This window comes from Eretmochelys imbricata, chromosome 1, assembly GCF_965152235.1.
Source record: "Eretmochelys imbricata isolate rEreImb1 chromosome 1, rEreImb1.hap1, whole genome shotgun sequence".
Taxonomy (NCBI): Eukaryota; Metazoa; Chordata; order Testudines; family Cheloniidae; genus Eretmochelys; species Eretmochelys imbricata.
The window spans coordinates 187,440,121-187,460,498 of record NC_135572.1 but is presented as its reverse complement, the minus strand read 5'-3'; the positions used below and the strand labels follow the sequence as shown (position 1 = coordinate 187,460,498).

The 20,378-nt window shown below is 44.7% G+C and overlaps 2 protein-coding genes across 2 annotated transcripts in view; both read right to left on the bottom strand.

The window, feature by feature from the left end:
* The window catches only part of MAEL (maelstrom spermatogenic transposon silencer), a 114,984-nt gene that overhangs the window by 86,663 nt on the left and 7,943 nt on the right, over nt 1-20,378 (bottom strand). Inside the window, exon 2 of the mRNA XM_077820268.1 lies at nt 9,956-10,055. The gene's annotated coding sequence lies outside the window, so the exon portion shown is untranslated. The remainder of the gene's footprint in view (nt 1-9,955; nt 10,056-20,378) is intronic.
* LOC144264405 (uncharacterized) overlaps nt 13,452-20,378 on the bottom strand; it is a 71,561-nt gene continuing 64,634 nt past the window's right edge. Inside the window, 2 exon segments of the mRNA XM_077816195.1 lie at nt 13,452-14,175; nt 14,177-14,563. Of these exon segments, the coding sequence (XP_077672321.1) occupies nt 13,452-14,175; nt 14,177-14,563 (1,111 nt within the window).

The following is a 20,378-nucleotide window of genomic DNA, read 5'->3' as shown; positions in this document are numbered from 1 at the left end:
ATTACTCAATACCATCTCAGATTCTAGGTAATTATTTGGGATGTTCTAAACCTATTGCTTATGTCTGTGTGTGCTTGAATCTAATAAATTGTAGTTTTAACTCACTTACTTGTGTTAATCTTTCATCAGAGGGAATTGCTGTGTTTCCACTGATTTATTCCTGACACCGCCTGGAGTGAAATAGTTAAGTTACCACTGCTTTGGGTTCTGAAAACCCTGGGTAACAATCCCAACTGGCTACAGCATGACCCAGAATCTCTGCAGTGCTGAGGTTCTGGTAGGCCAGGACATCTGAGTGGGGCTTTGAAGGACAAACTTATGGCTGACTTCTGCAGTGGCTGGGCCAGGAGAATCTTCTCTCAGCTGGATATGGGGTTTTTAGGGCCCCTTACCACTGTTCTGATTCTTTCACCTTGTAGTAAACAATAGAACGGGGGGTGAAGATCTGAGCCCCTGAGCCCATAGATCTCATGTACCACTCTCTCTCAAATGTCCCTCATTCTGGGGGACAGTTCAAAGTTCCCTACATTCCACACACATCTTATGTTCTCTCCTTTTTATTATTTAAAATGACTGGCATCAGAAATAAAGGATCATGTTGAGGTTATAGAAAGCGTTGCTGATCCTAAAGGAATCAATCCCACATCCTTTCAAGTTTCCTGCATAAATAATTTTGTGTGACTCTCATTCTAGGCCTTTGTTATGCTTGGCAGCCCATGTTGGGGCCTTGAGAGGCATTCACCTACATCACTCCTCTACTGTTCTAGCCTTTTGTTCAATCTCTTCTTTGGCTCCTGTCTTCTCTGTTCCCACTCCCCTCTTTTCTTTGCTATCCTTAGTTAAACCTTCAATCTTCCACTTAAGGGAACACTGTCAGCTTAGATTTGGCCCCAAAACAGTTAAAAAAAGAGACCAAAATAGGAAAGTTTCCATTAATATTTTAAAAATCCATGCAGAACATAGTTTTGGAACATATAAGCGTTCTGCAGCAGCATTTGCAACCCCAGTCTTGTTGCGCTAAGAACCTTGAAGTGGAAATAACTAAAAACAAAAAAGGAAATTCACTTCATAGATTTTCATCACCCACACAGAGATATATTAAAAAGAAACCTAATGAGGTATGCCATGGAAAGGACCTAGAAGCTAAGGTGTTATTAGTAACAGAGAGAAGGCAATGGGTTTTAAAGGATGAACTTTAAATTAACAGGTTCCTTTTAGAAGTAAAGTTTTGGTCTAAAAAAGCAACTCTGTAGGGGACTTAATGTTTATTGTCTCTCAAGAATTTTAGGTTAAATCTGCCCACTTTATAAGTAAAAATTTGTTTTCCCTTAGCTACCACATCTGTAAACTCTTCATGCATTCTGAAAGTCAACCACCATGCTCCTTCTCCATCATAAAGATCCTGCAAGCCAAATCAGGCCCTTAGTAACAGTCAAGCTAGCTCATTATCTCTCATTTATACACTCAGTCACAGCTGTGCAATCCAATCAGCTCCAAATTATCTCCTCCCTCAGACCTGTATAGCCCAACCGGCTTCAAATTGGGCCCTCAGTTACACCTGTACAACTGCACTGTGCTTAGGAGGGACTCACACTTCAAGCAAGCCACCATAGTGCAATAGTAAATACTGAGTATGGGCTGGGGCTTCAAAGTGACCTTAGGGTGAGATCACACACAGAATCACACAGAATATCAGAGTTGGAAGGGACCTCAGGAGGTCATCTAGTCCAACCCCCTGCTCAAAGCAGGACCAATCCCCAATTTTTGACCCAGATCCCTAAATGGCCTCCTCAAGGATTGAACTCACAACCCTGGGTTTAGCAGGCCAATGCTCAAACCACTGAGCTATCCCTCCCCCCCACTGAGCTACACAAAGGGACTTAGGCATTGCAATGCTGTGTGTCATGATGCCTAACTTTTAGGTTCCTAGAAAATCACAGAAACGACACTAGGATCTATAAAGCCTGAGTTAGGCTTTAGGTTCCCTGTGCAGTGAATGAGAGAGGTAGGTGCCTTACAATGCAATCCACAAAGCCAGCATGCTAGGAGCGGAGCCCCCTAAGCTAGCCAATGGGAGATGGTAATGAGAGAGGTGCGTGTGCTAAGCCCCAACTCCTGTTCTGAAGATAGGTGCCTAAGTCCAGGCTGCAGCGTGGTGCTCACATCTGCTAAAAACCCACCAAAGGGGAGAAGATAGACATTTGGCCAGCTAAGGTGTATGCAGGGCCTGAAACAAAATGGCTAGGGGTGGAAAGAAAGGAGGAGGAGCTCCCTCATAACCTTTACTCTCACGTACTTATGCAGAATGTGGGACAGACCCAGTTCAAGTCCCCTGTCCTCCTGAAGGGGAGAAGGGATTTGAATAGGGATCAGCCACCTCTCAACTCAGCACCCTAACCACTAGGAGACAGAGTCATTCTAACTTTTGCTTTGGCTCAGTTAATATTTATGTATTCCCTTGCTTAATTAAAGGGAAGCAACTTCAGTATGAGAGGTTGAGGCAGCCCGCCTCAGAATAGTCTATAGCCTAGTGATTGGGACACTCACTTGAGGATTGACTGAGGCCTGTTCAAATCCCTTCTCCCGCTCAGGAAGTGGGAGGGACTTGAACCAGGCTCTCCCTTACCCTAGGTGAGGGCCCTAGCTAACAGTTATTAGAAGACCCTCCCCTGGCTGTTTTGTGTGAACTTGCCTGAAGAGGTCGATCCAGTAGGGCAGACTCAGTGGCTGCCTACTGGATCTGCTCCCCCTGTGACTTAGACAGTCGAATACCTATATAACATCTTTCCCAGCTTGTTAATTGCTCTGGGGCCTAGGCCGGAGAAAGGTGTCTGGGTGCCTACCACGAGGCAGTAGCGCGCATGCTGAGGCAGGAGATAGGTGCCTGGAGTGATGCTGAGGTATACACGCCCAGAGGAAAAAAATTAGGCTCCAAGTGAGATGAGGCAGCAACCAGGCTGCTGTTCTGTGGATCGCAGTGATCCCTAAAAATAGACCTTAGGTGCTTAAGTACTTTTGTGGATTGCAGCCTGTGTGCCCCACTGCCATTGATTCCCATAAGCCTCTTTGAAAATCCAGTCATGGTACTTAATCCACTTGTTATTGTATTCATGGGTTATGCATTGCTCATGTACATGGCAATCTTTTTTCTCCCAGTATGCCAGGAGCGAGTTGTTCTGTTTAAATGCACTCAGCTTTTGTTACTGCTCCTGTGCTCTTCTCTACACACTGAGGTTATTTTCAAAAGAAAAAAAAAGAAATAATGCCAAAGATAATGGGGAAAAATAACAGAACATTTATTATTTTTTTCTCATACACCCTTCTTATCCAACTCTATCCATTTGTCAAAATTTTAAAGCAGGAAAAACTAACGTCAATCTGCCCTGATTATCCTGTAGGTAACTAATTTGTTCCCTTTTTCTCAAGAACCAAAGCAACTTTGCTTTAGTCTACACATAAGGCATATTTGCTTATTTTTTGTAGGCCTGCAGACTTCTTTTGCACTGGTTTTATTGTTGCAAATTCGGGCTGTCGATTAATCGCAGTTAACTCATGCGATTAATTCAAAAAAATTAATCGCTATTAAAAAAATTAATCGCGATTAATCACAGTTTTAATTGAACTCTTAAACAATAGAATACCAATTGAAATTATTAAATATTTTGGATGTTTTTCTACATTTTCATATATATTGTATTCTGTGTTGTAATTGAAATCAAAGTATATATTATTTTTGAATACAAATATTTGCACTGTAAAAAACGAAATAGTATTTTTCAATTCACCTCATACAAGTACTGTAGTGCAATCTCTTTATTGTGAAAGTGTACCTTACAAATGTAGATTTTTTTTGTCACATAACTGCACTCTAAAAAAAACCAAAACAATGTAAAACTTAGAGCCTACAAGTCCACTCAGTCCTACTTCTTGTTCAGCCAATCACTAAGACAAACAAGTTTGTTTACATTTACAGAAGATAATGCTGCTCTCTTCTTATTTACAATGTCACCAGGAAATGAGAACAGGCATTTGCAAGGCACTTTTGTAGCTGGCATTGAAAGGTATTTATGTACCAGATATGCTAAACATTCGTATGCCTCTTCATGCTTTGGTTGCCATTCCAGAGGACATGCTTCCATGCTGATGATGCTCGTTAAAAAAATAATGAGTTAATTAAATTTGTGACTGAACTCCTTGGGGGAGAATTGTATGTCCCCTGCTCTGTTTTACCCGCATTCTGCCATATATTTCATGTTATAGCAGTTTCGGATGATGACCCAGCACATGTTCATTTTAAGAACACTTTAACTGCAGAGTTCACAAAATGCAAAGAAGGTACCAATGTGAGATTTCTAAGGATAGATACAGCACTCGACCCAAGCTTTAAGAATCTGAAGTGCCATCCAAAATCTGAGAGGGATGAGATGTGGAGCACGTTTTCAGAAGTCTTAAAGAGCAACACTCTGATGTGGAAACTACAGAACCCAAACCACCAAAAAAGAAAATCAACCTTCTGCTGGTGGCATCTGACTCAGATAATGAAAATGAACATGCATCGGTCTGCACTGCTTTGGATTGTTATGGAGCAGAATCTGTCATTAGCTTGGATGCATGTCCCCTGGAACGGTGGTTGAAGCATGAAGGGACATACGAATCTTTAGCGCATCTGGCACATAAATATCTTGCAATGCCAGCTACAACAGTGCCACGCGAACGCCTGTTCTCACTTTCAGGTGACATTGTAAACAAGATGTGGGCAGCATTATCTCCTGCAAATGCAACCAAACTTGTTTGTTTGAGTGATTGGCTGAACAAGAAGTAGGACTGAGTGGACTTGCAGGCTCTAAAATTTTACATTATTTTATTTTTCAATGCAGGTTTTTTTATACATAATTCTACATTTGTAAGTTCAACTTTTATGACAAAGAGATTACACTACAGTACTTGTATTTGGTGAATTGAAAAATACTATTTCTTTTTTTTTACAGTTCAAATACTTGTAATCAAAAATAAATATAAAGGGAGCACTATACACTTTGTATTCCGTGTTGTAACTGAGATCAATATATTGAAAATGTAGAAAACATCCAAAAATATTTAAATAAATGGTATTCTATTATTGTTTAACATTGCGATTAATTTTTTTAATTGCTTGACAGCCCTAATGCAAATGCTTTTATTTTGCTTGTTTGAGCCTCTTGCACCCTCCCTTCTCCCTAATAGTCTGGATTCATTTGTTCTTTCTCATAACCAAATGTATTAATTCCTCCCCTCCCTCCCCTGCATGTTTTAAATTAATGCTGAGAAACCATAGAATGTTCGGAACTTGATTTGACAAGCAGCTACATGTGTGGATGCATATCCACTGAGAGTCAGCATTATCCACAGATTAGATCTGGAGTCAAGAGAACTGTGTTCAGTTCCTGCTTTTGCCATACATTTGCTGTGGGACCTTGGGCAAGTCACATCATCTCTCTGTTTCTGTTTTCCCAATGACAAAATGGGGATAGTATATACTGATCTGTCTCACAGGAAAATTGTAAGCTTAGATAATGTTTGTAAAGTGCTGATGGGCCCAAACCAAAACCTCAGATTTATCTTTCTTGAACTTTGGGGAAAGTCAAATCTTGATCCAAACTTCATTTCTGTCCCCATTTTCTATCATGAGCTGAACCAAAAGCCCAGCTCTAAACCTTAGAAAAGCTGTATCCAGATCCAGATTTTGTGGTTGGGGACCATCTGTTTACTCTCCTATTGGATCTATAAACATAGGCTGGAAATCTCATGAGAACAAATTCACTTTTATGAGCTATACCAGGGGAGGGCAAACTTTTTGGCCCGAGGGCCACATCGGGGTGCGAAACTGTATGGAGGGCCGGGTAAGGAAGGCTGTGCCCCCGAAATAGCCTGGCCCCCACCTTTGCCCCCTCCCACTTCCCATCCCCCATTGCCCCCTCCTGGGACCCACTGCCCCCCCCGGGATCCCACCCCCTATCCAACCTCCCCGCTCCCTGTACCCTGACTGCCCTGACCTATCCACACCCCTGGCCCCTGACAGGCCCCCCGGGACTCCCACGCCCTATCCAACCCCCCCTCTTCCCTGACCATCCCAGAACCTTCGCCCAACCGCCCCCTGCTTCCTGTCCCCTGACTGCTCCCCAGGACCCCTTACCCAACCCTCCCACTGCCGCACGTGCGCCGCCCCCTTACCATGCCACTCAGAGCGGCAGGAACTTGCAGCCCCACAAAGGCAGCAGCAAAAAAAAAAAAAAAGCCTGGATTTTTTAAAGGCGAAAAAATGTTTGAGGTTTTTCATGATTTAGGCAAAGGATCTCCTTGATTTAAACAGGTTTGCCTGGCTCTGTTTTATATGCTTCACACAAGGTGGCATCACAGCATTTCCAGATGTGGTATAGAAGGAGAGATCATGAAATTTCTTTTCTCTCTGTGTGACCTTGAACATCCCATGTTTCTGTAATCTAGCATTGGGATGAAGCGCCATCTGGTGGCTCTCATAAACCTTTGCATTAACCTCTTCATAGGTAAGGTTACAACCAAGCATCACTTTAGCCCCTCAGTATCATGGCGTGAAAATTGCCATGTTGACTCTGAAGACAACAAAGAATGTTTCTGCAGAGTCTGAAGACAACTAATAAGTAATTAAAAATACTGTGATTTGAAATTCTGACTTCTGTCTGTTTCTTCAACTTCCATTATCTTGAAAAGAAAAATCCTCATGTTTTCAAAGTAGTACCAAGTCTCATTGCCCATTAGACTGTTTGATGAAAAGTTTAATTAAACTGAATATCTTTTGTGATTACCAGATTTAAATTAGCTCCGTTTGAAAATATTTGCAAAGTATTTAATGTAGCCTTTTTTCTCCAGCAAAACCACGCACCACCACAAAGTCTCATGAAGGATTTTAGAAGAGTAGAAGTAGTAAAAGGTTACACTATTGCTCAGGCAATTCATTTCAGAGGGTAAAGGTTTATACTATTATGAATTAAAGTAGAAATGGGATTTACACCTAGATTTCAAAGCCTTCAAAGTGTAGGCATGTTCAGATGATCCAAGGTTTTGGTTCAGCCCATTGTAAAGATAAGGGTTATTTGCAAAATTCAGATTCTGATCTCATTTTAGATTCTGAGATCTTGGATATTAAGATACAGGGTTTTGGCTCAAGCTCATCTCTAAATTGGAAACATAAAAATGTCTCCCAAGAAATGTTGTTAGGGAACATTAAGTCTTGGTCATTAGCATAACTCTGTTTTTTTTCTTTTTAGTTACATGCCAGACTTGTTTTCATCACCCCTGCCCTGTAGCAGGTGTCAGTTATTTGCATTTTCTAACTATAACATATTAGCTGCAAGCAGTAGATTATTCAGTGGTTTTCTCACTGAATACATACTGCAGGGTAAAGGTAGCACTAATCAGATGTGTAGTTCTGAGATCCAGCTAAACGTTTCATCAGTTTGACTCCTTGAAATTCAGTGTTTCTGGACAAAACCCCAGGTTGCCATGTTATCTGCATCCAATCCAGCAGAAGGGCCTGATCCTGCTTTCACTGAAGTCAGCATTTTTATCAAGGACTTAGAGTAGGATTGGGCCGTAAATCTGTGATCTTTCGGCATACCCTGCGCAGACTCTTCACTTAGGGGTGGGATACCATTTAAAGATGCTAGCGCTGGGTAGCCATCAGTATGGAGATGCAGCAGCCTGTCCAGTGTGCTAAAAGAAGGTGAGACTTGTTTCCTGTTGGAATCCTAGTTTTGCACACCTCCCCTCCAATTTTCAAACAATGTTGTTTCCACTTCAAATGGAGCATGTTTGGCCTGTTGCTAGGGGACAATATATAGTCTCATTTTGGGGGGAGGGGGAGAGACGAGGAAGAGGGAAAATCACTTCTAAGCTATGGGACTCAGAGAACCTCTTTGCCTTGGATTTTCAAGAGGCTAAGGGAGTTAGGTGTTCAGGTGCCAGTGAATTACAGTGTCAATTAAAGATCTGAGCCCCTAGTCCCTTAGTGTCTAATGAAAATCCCAGGCTTTGTGCTTATTTTATTTGGGGTATCACACCAAAGGTCTCAACCATTTATCACCATGCTTTGTACTTCTATGCAAGGATCACAAAGTATTGTTGAAAATAAATGTATCCTTCTTAATTACAAATCAGAAGCTATTCTCTGTGTGTATCCTGACGTTTCAAAAAAACAATATCCTTCTCAGAGCAGAGAGGGAATTTAACCCCCCTCCCCCCCAAGTTTTCCAAGAGAAATAAGAGGCAGTTTGGAGGGCAGTTAGAAGTTGTCGCCTCTCTCCAGACCTCCAAGAATCAGTGACAAGGAATGCTGTTTCTTGAAAGAGAAAGATCTTTGCTGTCCAGATTGCTGTGATGCTCTTCATGGTCTTGTGTTTCTAGCCTCTAATAATCTTAGTCTTAGTACATGAGTGTAAACAATGCAGGGTGGTGGGGGCTTTAATCCCCCAATAACAAATAAATAAGTTATGGATTGCATTCATAAACACTGGGTTTGGAACAGAAGCTTGTTTATTTCACTTAATTAAAAGTGGACAAACCACCACAGTACAAAACTGCTCATTAAACCTACAGTCAATGACTGTTATTTTATTATTGTTTAACTCTACCTCCCTAAATAAACAAAATGGTCTATGCTCTTGTAGGAAGATTTAGGCCAGAGTAATTAGGTTCTAGGAATACATTCTTATGCCCAGGTTCTCCAGAAATTTATGCATGTGCTTGACTCGACTCCTAGGACTACCCACAGTAGTCAATTGAAAACATGCATATATGTTTGCAGGATTGAGGTCCTGGGCTTGATGTTTTGAAGTGCCAAACACCCAGTTCCAGATGAAACCACTGGCAGGTGTGGGTGCTCAAAACCACTGAAAATTTAGCCCTACTTACATCTAAATATATTTATTTTCACCATTTTTGATGCTATGTGATTTAGCCTGGTCTTTGTAAACAGTTGTAAAATAAATGCTCGTGCAGCAGAATCTTTATAATCCAGAAGCTCCAGACAGTCTATCATCCTGATTTAGTACAGCTTCCTAATCAAGAGAGAGTGCCATTTTGTACTTGCAGTGATTGTCCAGTTTGTGTCAAACCTGTTGGTTTACTCAAGAATTAGGAGTTACATTGAGCTGCTAAGGACAAGTGGCTTAAAAGGAGTTAAATTGCAACTAAGCTAGAGAAGTGTAGGGCCACATCATTTCTATCAGAAGCCTGAAGAGAACTAACTTTGCAGAATGTTTGAAAAGGCCAGGGCAGGGATGGCTATTAAGGCAGTCTGTGTTGTTAAACCAAACAGCAGAAGTCTTTGGAGGGGAAACACAATCCAACCCCTGAGCATCAGAGGGGCATGATATCCTTATATTCTAGAAGAATCACTTCATCACCTGCAGGCAGCCAAATAAGCAGCAGTCACTGCCAACTCAGTTTAATTAGGGTCCCTGTTAAATATCCCAATTAAGATGAATTCAAGATTAAGACTGTCCCAATTATTGGGAGTAACAAAATGAAACGTGGTCAAAATATTGGGTACACTCTATGTTCCTTAATGAGAGAGGGCAGCTGTTAATGAGAGAGTGGAGGAGAATGAAAAGAAAACCACTGCTGTTTATGAAGAGCTAAATTCAATTCAAATTACTGGCTTTTTCCAGGACTCCGCCCACAGAGCACTGTACCAGAACACTGAGAACAACGTGCACATCCAAGGAAACACAAGCTAGCAGCATTGCATCATGAGTACTGGCATCAGCTTACTAATAATCTCAAGAGAAGAATATTGTCATAATAAACACGTGACACACCACACCATAGGGTTGGTAAGAGACTGCACTTTCTTTCCTGGCTCCACTCACTTTACCTGGGCCAGCATTACAATGGGTATATTCATATCAGGAGTTAGTTTCCACTGACTCCAAGTACTTACTGTTACAGCTGTAACCATTCCTGAGAGTTGGCTAATCTTTTGGTGTGCATCATGTATTCTACATCACTCTCCTTCCCCTGCTCTGAAATTGCAGGTTTCGCTAAAGATAAAAAAAAAAAAAAATCCCATGAACAATAAAATAAAATATGGCTACAGTTTTTCTTCTGTAAATTTAGTCTGGCTGGAGGCTTCCTGATCTGCTGAGTTCTGGTCATTAACACAGTAAGGGCTAGATTCACAAAGTACGTAGGTGCCTAACTGCTTCTTTAGGCACCTAAGTCCAACATTAAGGCGTTAGTAGCACCCTCAGAACTGCCATTGAGCTACCACCCTATCCTTTAGGCACCTATGTTTGTGCCAGCGACATGTGCAAAGCCACCTAAGTCCTGATGCTGTTCCATAGCTCATGAGCTGCTTGGAGCCCTAGCTCAGGATTCTCAAATGAGGCATTCCCCTACCTGTCTTACCCCTGGGGCTGACCCAGGAGGCTTTCTCAGAGCACACCTACTGCATTGGGCCTCACACAAAAGTCAGCCAGGAGTGAGAGACAGAGAGAGATGGTGTGTGTGTCTAGAATAGCTGGGATTCTGGAGAGCTGTATTCAAGTCCTGACTCTGCCTGATTTGGAGCAGGGACTTGAACACAGATCTCCCAGGTCAATGCTCTAATCACTAGGGTAGTAGGTACTTTAGACTGGATATAAATAATTAAGGCACCAGTCCTTCAGCCACCATAGAGGCTTGCAGGATAGACAAGACATGAATCTCTAATGTAAAAATGCTTCTTTGGGGGGGCTCCTTCCTCCACCACAGAGAGGCAAAAGAAGGCACAAGCCCAATTTTTTCCTTTGCAGGTCACCTGTAAAGGAATTTCCCTGAATGCCTCACCTTGGGGTCCCAATCCTAGCTAGAGAAGCAAGAGAAAGAGAGTCCTGTGTAGCTTGCCAAAAATGGAGCAAAAGGGTCTGACGTATCCTCAGATGCACACACTCCTTGTCATTTGCACTTGCACTCTTCCCTGCCCTGCCTTTACCCATACTGTCCCCTCTGCCCTTGGAGACTCACTTCTGGCATAGAGCAAAGTTCTTTACTTTTATTTTTTTAATGAAAGCCTACCAGCCCTGAGGGGATTGCAGGGCTAATCAGCAGTGCCTTCCACACAGGATGCAAATGAATGTCCATTATAATACCTTGTTTGTCCACAGCACCTTCCGTCTAAGGAGCTCAAAAGTGCTTTACAAAAAATGAATTAATCTGCACAACACATTGAGAGGTAGGTCAATATTAACCCCATTTAACAGATGGGGAAACTGAGCCCCAGAGTTGAAGTGAGCTTTCCAAGGCCACATAGCAAATCAGTGGCAGACCCTGGCTCCCAAGTCTGTGTTTTAACCACTGGGCCATGCTGTATCTCTAGGGAGGTGTAGAAAGACTATACTTAAATACAGCTTCTGTAAAGCAAGGACTGGCTGTGTAAACTTGTCATTTAACGAAAAGGCTTCAGTGGGAGGTTGCGTTCAATATAAAGCTTTGAACAGTTTCCCTGGAGGGTCCTTTCATGTAGTGGCGTCTTCTTGAGCTATGCCCTGAAATTGGCTTGCTAACACAGCAATCACAAAGAAGGGATAGGGATGAGAAACCGTGTGCAATGAGATGTTGGGTGTGTGCAGGACTCTTTGGATAGGTAAGGGGCTTCGGGGAGTTTGACCTGAGCCAGCAGAGTACAGAGACTAGGCTGAACAGGCTGCCTGACCAATGCCTGGTGCAGCGTGGGAGAGAAGCAGAGGGCAGTGTGCATTGTGGAGGCTATTACACCGGTACTTGCTGCCTACACTTGTACTGTATTGATGGAGAATGGGACAGCGGCAGATGCCATGGCATTAGCCTTGCTCAGGTCAAGTGCAATCCAAATGTCTGTGTGAACTGAGCTTGTGAACTGTTGGGAGTAATTTTGTTTGTGAAGGCATGGTGTGCTACAGGAGCGCTGTGGGATCCAAAGAGTGGCAAGGATGCCAAATTTCTACAGGGTAGACAAAGCTCAAGCAGGCAGGATCTTCTGATCAAACCAGAGTCCTCCTTTGAAAGTTTGGTGTTAAGTCCTGGGTCAAGTGTAGGGAACACATTTCTATGTCAGGTTAACCACTGAGACTTGCAAGCACATTTATCAAAGCAGACATTTTCAAAAGTGTTCTCTTCGAATACTGGATGCCTAACCTGTGACACCCGGTGTCTGAATTTCAGAGGTGCTGAACTCCTGCAGCTCCCATTGCCTTGCAGTTGCTAGGGTCTGGTACTTCTGAAAATCATCTTCTGGGTGTCTTGAGCTGGGCACTCAAAATCCAAGGTAATTTTGGGAAATCTGGGTCTACAGATCTCAGCTGCACCATGTGACTCCATTTAATCTCATCCCTCCCCACAGCCTCCAGATGATCACTCCTCCCATTGCCTGATTCCTTCCTGTTCTGGTTCTTGCCAGCTCATTGATTCCTGACTAGTTCATCTCCTTTTCACACACACCCTTACTCCACTGCCCAGCACTGCCCCACCCCCAGTCCTGCAAGGCTCTGTGCCCAGCAGCTGGTTGCAGTCTCTGGTGCTGTCTGAACTGTGGCTGGTATCGGAAGCTCTCCCCGCATTAGAATCATAGAATCATAGAATATCAGGGTTGGAAGGGACCCCTGAAGGTCATCTAGTCCAACCCCCTGCTCGAAGCAGGACCAATTCCCAGTTAAATCATCCCAGCCAGGGCTTTGTCAAGCCTGACCTTAAAAACCTCTAAGGAAGGAGATTCTACCACCTCCCTAGGTAACGCATTCCAGTGTTTCACCACCCTCTTAGTGAAAAAGTTTTTCCTAATATCCAATCTAAACCTCCCCCACTGCAACTTGAGACCATTACTCCTCGTTCTGTCATCTGCTACCATTGAGAACAGTCTAGAGCCATCCTCTTTGGAACCCCCTTTCAGGTAGTTGAAAGCAGCTAACAAATCCCCCCTCATTCTTCTCTTCTGCAGACTAAACAATCCCAGCTCCCTCAGCCTCTCCTCATAAGTCATGTGTTCTAGACCCCTAATCATTTTTGTTGCCCTTCGCTGGACTCTCTCCAATTTATCCACATCCTTCTTGTAGTGTGGGGCCCAAAACTGGACACAGTACTCCAGATGAGGCCTCACCAATGTCGAATAGAGGGGACGATCACGTCCCTCGATCTGCTCGCTATGCCCCTACTTATACATCCCAAAATGCCATTGGCCTTCTTGGCAACAAGGGCACACTGCTGACTCATATCCAGCTTCTCATCCACTGTCACCCCTAGGTCCTTTTCCGCAGAACTGCTGCCTAGCCATTCGGTCCCTAGTCTGTAGCTGTGCATTGGGTTCTTCCATCCTAAGTGCAGGACCCTGCACTTATCCTTATTGAACCTCATCAGATTTCTTTTGGCCCAATCCTCCAATTTGTCTAGGTCCTTCTGTATCCTATCCCTCCCCTCCAGCGTATCTACCACTCCTCCCATTGGGTGCACTGGGAAGGTTTCTCTCCCCGGTGGATGCTCTGGTGGCTGTGAAGGGTGGCGTTCCGACTGAATCCCTTCCCACCCTCGGCACAGCTGTGGGGCTCCTCCCCGGCGTGGCTCCTCTGGTGACTGTGGAGGTTGGAGCACTCGACGAAGCACTGCCCGCAGTCAGCACACTGGTAGGGTCTCCCTCCAGTATGGGTTCTCCAATGCTTGACGAGGTGCGAGCTCATCCCGAAGCTCTTCCCGCAGCTGGTGCAGCGGTAGAGTCTCTCCCCTGCGTGGGTCCTGTGGTGCTGGAGGAGGTTGAAGCTGCGGCTGAAGCCCTTCCCACAGTCCGGACATTTGTAAGGTCTCTGTCCCGTGTGGGTGATCTGGTGTCTAACCAGGGTCGAGGTCTGAGCAAAGGTTTTCCAGCACTCAGCACACTGGTAGGACTTCTCTGCCCGGTGGCCAATCAGTCCAGAGTGCTCTCTGATGCTTCTCCTGTCGCTGGGGCATTGGTAGGGTCCCTCTCCGGTGTGCACCAGCTGGTGGGTGGTGAGGATGAAGCTGATGACGAACCCTTTCCCGCACTGGGTACATTTATAGGGCTTCTCTCCCGTGTGAGTCCTCTGGTGTTTGACCAGGTCCGAGCTCTGCCGGAAACATTTCCTACACTCAGCACACTGATAGGGCTTCTCTTCTGTGTGGATCTGCTGATGTTTCTGAGCCCTGGTTGAAGCTCTTCCTGCACTGAGTGCATTTATAGGGCCTCTCCCCAGCGTGGGTCCTCTGATGTTTAATAAGGTCTGCACTCCGGCCAAAGCTCTTCCCACACTCTGTACAGCTATAGGGTCTCTCCCCCACATGGATTCTCTGGTAGTTAATAAGGTTGGAGAGGACACTGAAGCTCTTCCCACACTCCATGCATCTGTAGGGTCTCTCTCCTGTGTAGGTTCTCCGATGCAGAACGAGGTCGGGACTCCGGAGGAAGCTCTTCCCACACTCAGCACATTTGTAAGGTCTCTCCCCCATGTGGGTTCTCTGATGCTGGGTAAGCGCTGAGCCTCAAGTGAAGCTTTTTCCACATTCAGTACACACGTTTGATTTCTCTCTCATCTGGGTTCTGCCCTGGACAGCGAAGCCTTTGGGTCTCCTGCAGTGTTTTGGAGGTATTGTGTCTTGTCTCTTCTCTCCAGAGTTTCTCTGCTCTCTTTCTGACCTGTGCTGACCAGACAGTTTCTTCCCTGGTCAGGCCTCAGGGAAACATTCCTGTTAGAGCTTCCCGATAACAGCCCAAGTGATCTCTCAGAGCCTTTCTGCTGAGGATTTTGCACCTGATTTCTACTCACCATCCCATCATCTGCTGGAAAGAAGGAAAATTCAGACATGATTCATGTCTTTTATTTGACAGAATGAAAACTTTGGGAAGGGAAATTGCAAAGGGCTCACGGTTGTTGGGTTTTTTTGTTTGTAAAAATAGTGTTGATAAGCTTGAAAATCAGGATATAAATCCCACAAAACTCTTTCCCAGAGGCAGAAACAAGGACTTGGTAGGTGCATTTTCCAAAGATCTGCTCTGCCTTTGCTAATTCACTCCCCATCTGCAAGGGAGCAGCAATAAGAAATTAACAGGATCACTCATAGAGCAGTAGCACTAACTCATTGGATATGTTAATTTCACTTCATCCTTTCACAGCACAGCACTAGGGTTTGATGGTAGATCAAATGGGAGCTGACTAAAGAGGTTGGGGTGAAGAAGGAAAATGTGAGAAGGTGAAAGGGAGGCAACTTGTGAGCAAGAGAAGAGAGACGGGGGGAGTAAGAAAGCAGCAAATGAACAAAAGAAAAAAGGGGACACCACATGGGGAGGTGAGAGAGAAAAAAATCTAATTGCACACAGAACAGAAAGAGACAGACAGGATAGGGTAGGGTCGAGAAAAAGGACCAAAGAAAGGAGGGGATAAGAAAAAATAGAAAATGTGGGAAAGTGAGAGGAGACAAAAGAGAAAATAAAAAGGAGAGAAATTCTGGGATGTACTAGAGGAGAAGTTGAGGTCTAGTGATTGTACAAGAGGAGGGAGGAGCACACAGGAGGGAAAGGACCATGTGCCAGGCATAGCAGACACTGTGCACAAGAGGAGTGGACAGTTTGTCTGAGCTCCCTGTCCCCACATTCAGACACCTGGATCAGTTCTATCCTCAGATACTTTACTGGGAATTGTGCCCATGTATCCGAGGATTTGAAGCCTTTTTAATTTCAGCTTTCTTTCACTGAACATTTTAAAGGAGCTGACATTGGGTAAAAAACAATTTAGGGTGGGATTTTCAGAAGCATTTATAGCTTCCTAACTCTGCTCCCATTGAATCCAGTGGATATTTTACCAGTGACTACAATGCTGAGCACTTTTGAAAAATCCTTAAATGGTTACTAAATACAAATACTAAATGCAATGCATTATTAAAGACTACTGTTAGTGCAACATTAAGGTTAGAATTTAAACGCAGAAGTCAGGAAATATAAATGCTGAGGTTCTCATAGCTCTCTCTAACTCATGCACGCTGCATGTACTGTATGTTAAGGTTATATTTAACCATCTAACATTTAACCATCTAACTAGAAATCAAAAATATTGTGTCAATCAGCCTTGCAAAACTGTCATGAAAATTTTATTAGGCCATGCACAAAATCTTGCCCTTCTTTTATCATGAGGATGAAATAAATAATGGTATTTGACTTGACCATCAAAATATTAAAAAATATGACTCATCTTAGCTGAACAGAATTTTGCAAAGCTGACTTGCAAAGTGGCAGGGTTGGTATCCAAAAAGAATGTAAGATGTCTGGGGCACAGATTGTCTTTTTTTATTACGTGTAGAACAGATTACCAAGAGATGTGGTGGATTGTCTATTACTTAGATTCTTTAAATTGAGATTCGAAGTCTTTCTAGAAGAGATGCTGTAGTTCAATCACAAGTCACTGGGCTAGATGCAAAAACTGGGTTAAATTCTATTGCCTGCTTTATACAGGATCAGACTACAGGATCATAATGGCCCCTGCTAGCCTTACAGTTGAGGAATCTAGGAGAGATGTAAATGTTTAACTTATTCCTCACCTGTGTATGAGGGTTGGATATTTGGGACACCCAGCTCTTCCCCCTGTTCCATCTGAGATTCAAAGTCTATCTTTGGAATAGGAAATCCTGCTAACAAAAAGCAATAAGAAAGTATAGTAGTTAGTTAAATGTTTAATGTAATGATAGTTGCATGATTTGAAACCCCCAGGGGAGACTAGAGAGGTGGAAGGAGCCAGTTCCTGGGTCCATTCAGAGCAATCAAAGGCTCCTTCTCCTCCCAGCTCTTCAGAAGCCCCTCATCTGTTTGTCTCCTACATCAACTTCCCTTCACTGATCTGGTCACAATGGCACCCTTGGATCCAGGGAGGTATTTATATTGCAGGTTCACTGTTTGAACACAAACAAATATACAGTTTAGGTATCAGCGATCCTCTTATTCTCCCCAAACTCATGCTAGGACAGGCCCTTAGTGGAGAGGCAGGGCAATGCAGAATGGGAGTTTGCTCTCTTCCTGGTGCAGCATCCCAACATAGCAGCAGCTGGGACACTTAGAGCCTTGCAGCGTACACCTGTCCCGCTCCCCTGACATCAGAGAGATTCTTTGGACCCAGATCCTAGTCCAGCCTGTGGCAGTTTTGGATTAATTGGGTACATGAGTATTCTCCCAAAGAGAGGGAATCCTAAGGTGGGATAAGACCAGCATAGTGGCTTGTATGTCACTGCCTCCCAAGGCCCCACACTGGGAGTAGGGACTGTAGCTATGTCCAGCTAATCCTCATGTGCTGTTGCCAGCCAGTGCAACTGAGTCTTGGAGGAACTTATGTTGGTATAACTATGTTGCTTAGGGGTGTGGAAAATCTGCATCCCTAAGCAGAGGCACTGACTTTCTGTGTTCCTGGGGAGTTCTCGACCCCCCACTCCACCCCTTCCTGCCCTCGCTCCTGCCCCCTGCCCCTGCATCTCCTGCATGCTGCTGAACAGCTGATGGTGGTGGGCAAGAGGCGCTGGGAGAGAGAGGGAGGAGCTGACTGGCAGGGCCACCGGTGGGTGGGAGGGATGGGGGGTAGGGAAGGACCTGATCCATGGGGCTGCTGAGCACCCTTTTTTTTTTCCGGAGCACATAAGGAGTTGGCGCCTATGCCCGAGTGATGCAGTTATACTGACCTAACTGCCGGTGTAGACAGTGCTGTGTGACAGGAGGGCTTCCCCCATAGATATAGCTGCCATGTCTTGGGGAAGCTCTCCCATCGGCGTAGACAGCATCCTCACTAAGCGCTGCAGCACCGGTGCAGCTATGCAACTGCGGCACTGTGAGTGTAGACAAGCCCTTGGAATGACTTGGGAGGATGCTGTAAGCTACACTGCAGGACTAGAGCAGCACCCAACAGGCTGAGGCTCAGGGAGGTGTAAAGGCAGCTTACACGGCTGCTCCAAGGGCACCAGTCTTGAGGATCTGGCCCCTTGTCTGCATTCAAGAAACAGCAGAGTGAACTACTCCCCAGCTCACCTGGAAGGCGGGCGTAAGGAGCAATGCCACCATCTGCTGCTCTCTGCTATTCCCCGCCAGGCCTCCTGGGTGCAGGCTGACCTCTGGGAGAGGCTGGCTAGACTGGAGGAGGAGAGGAGGGAAAAGCTGGCCGCATGGGGAGTCCAAAGGCTGGGCCAGGAGCGTGGCTCATGGTGTCAGGTGGGACAACAAACTGAGGAACAAGGTGGGAGGTTAGTGAGGGGGCTGAGGTGAAAGAAGCAGCTATCTTGTTCGAGGAGTCGGAGCTGCGAGGAGAAGCCAAGCAACAGGGCCCTGGGCTGCAGTTACTATGGTGACAGAAGCAGAGAAATTCAGCAGGTGTCAGTGAGCAGGCCTGAGCCTGCAGAAGCCCAGATGCTCCTGAACAGCCCTGATCCCCTCTGTTGGTGCCTGCCTGGACAGGGAAGGTGGTGTAGGGCTGGCTGGCTTCAGGGAGTCATGGTAGAGGATAATCAGTGGGGCCAATTGTCTCTTGAAGTCCCACTCCCTTAAACTAATCTAATGCTCTAACCCTTAGGGTATACTCCCTTCCCTGGGATGGCACAAATCTTCTTGGCAAATATTGCTGTGGAAACTACACTCCGGTCTTGCAAGTGGGGAAAGGAGCATTCTCTGTATCCCCTTTTCAGTCAACCCATAACCACTCTCCAATCTGCAGTTCAGAGCATTTGTGTGCTCCGAATCCTGTGCAGCATGCCCTGCACTGCTGATTGCCAGCAGAGACCTCACTGCATGGTGAGTCCCCTACTCAGCACTCTGCTTGCTCCCAGATGGCAGAGGATCACAGGAGGTAGAGATGGAAGAGATTGATTAAGACCTCAGCCAGCCCCTCTGCCGGAGCCGGGTGTAGTGTCTGATAGAGAACAGAGCCTATGCTGCACTGAGCCTTGCTAGACCCACTTTCAGCTGTTGTAGCATTTTCTAAATCCCCCAAGATCTGGCCTTAGATGTGTTTCCCGTTCACGTTAAACTCCCTGTGGGGAGGGTTAGGAAAGTCCCTTTTTGTCCTAACTGCAGGGAAACATAACTGGGATCATAGCCTGAACTAGGAGCTGCCTCCCTCTCCTCCTTTGTATTCCTGCTTTACTAGCGCTCATGGGTTGCAGCTTCCCGCAAGGAAGAGCACAACACACTTCCTGGGAGGAGCAGGTGACTCGCCCAGCTTACCTCAAGGTGCAGCTCCAGTGACAACTTCCTGTCAGAGCAGTACTGCTGAGGTGCACTGAATCGAATGGGAACCTTTCCCCAGCTTCCGGATCAGGGATTTTGAGCTATACTTTGCGGTGACAGCTTGAGGCATGCAGAAATCCTCCAAAAAGTGCCATATTTCGGGAGTTTACTGTAGGCATCCTGCACACACCCACATTGCATATCACTTCAAAGCTTATTTTATGTATGTTTAGTTGGAGTATGACGTGGAGCTGCCAGGTGGTTTGGTACACCTGCAGGCGAGGTGTAACAATGGCATCCAAAATGAGAGAGCGTCATGTTTTGGCACAACTTCAGAAAAACTGCAACATGACAACACCTCACTGTGGTGATTATTGGTCAAAGCTACCAAATGACAATGTACTGAACTATTTTGATTGGTTTTGCATAAGCAAGTTTGTTTATTTTCCAGAAAAAGTTTAAGCTGTTTATCATGTGGCAAAAATGGCAAATAGCAACATTTTGCAATGTACTATATTAACATGAAACGTCCTCACATTGCATACACTTACTTGTCAAAATATCTCACAAGTGATTAGAATAGTTTTTTATATTTTTAATTGAAATTTGCTGACCAGATCAGTCTCACCCTGAAGATTGTGCACCAGTAGCAGTAGTAAGCTCATAGTTTGTACCTGATAGTGGGTAGACAGAAATGTACATGAATTCCTGCTGTTAATACTTTCCGATTTTTAAGCTTTTGTTGTACAGTGTACCCTGGAGTCTGCCCAGTAGAAGATTTAAATTTGTAATTGCCTATGCATGCAGTAATAGCCTTGGAAATATTCTAGAAAGTAGCTTTTTAATTCAGTGACACTTATGCACAAGTCAGTATGGAGGATACAAGCCGCTAATAGCTTACATCAAAGAGAAAAAGACTCCCCACAAACTTATTTGTCAATAAAATCAAAAGAACACAAAACTGTCCAAAGCCACCAGTGCAGGAAAAGAATTGGTCCTGTTGCATTGTTTGCCTGAGAAAAACACACAAGACAAGAAACTTCATAAAAGAGAAACTTTTGAGAGAGCAACCAGTCTTAGGGAGGCACCACTTCAAAGAGGAGATGATGACATGTTGCACAGAATATCCTTGGAAGACTTGATTGCTAAGGAT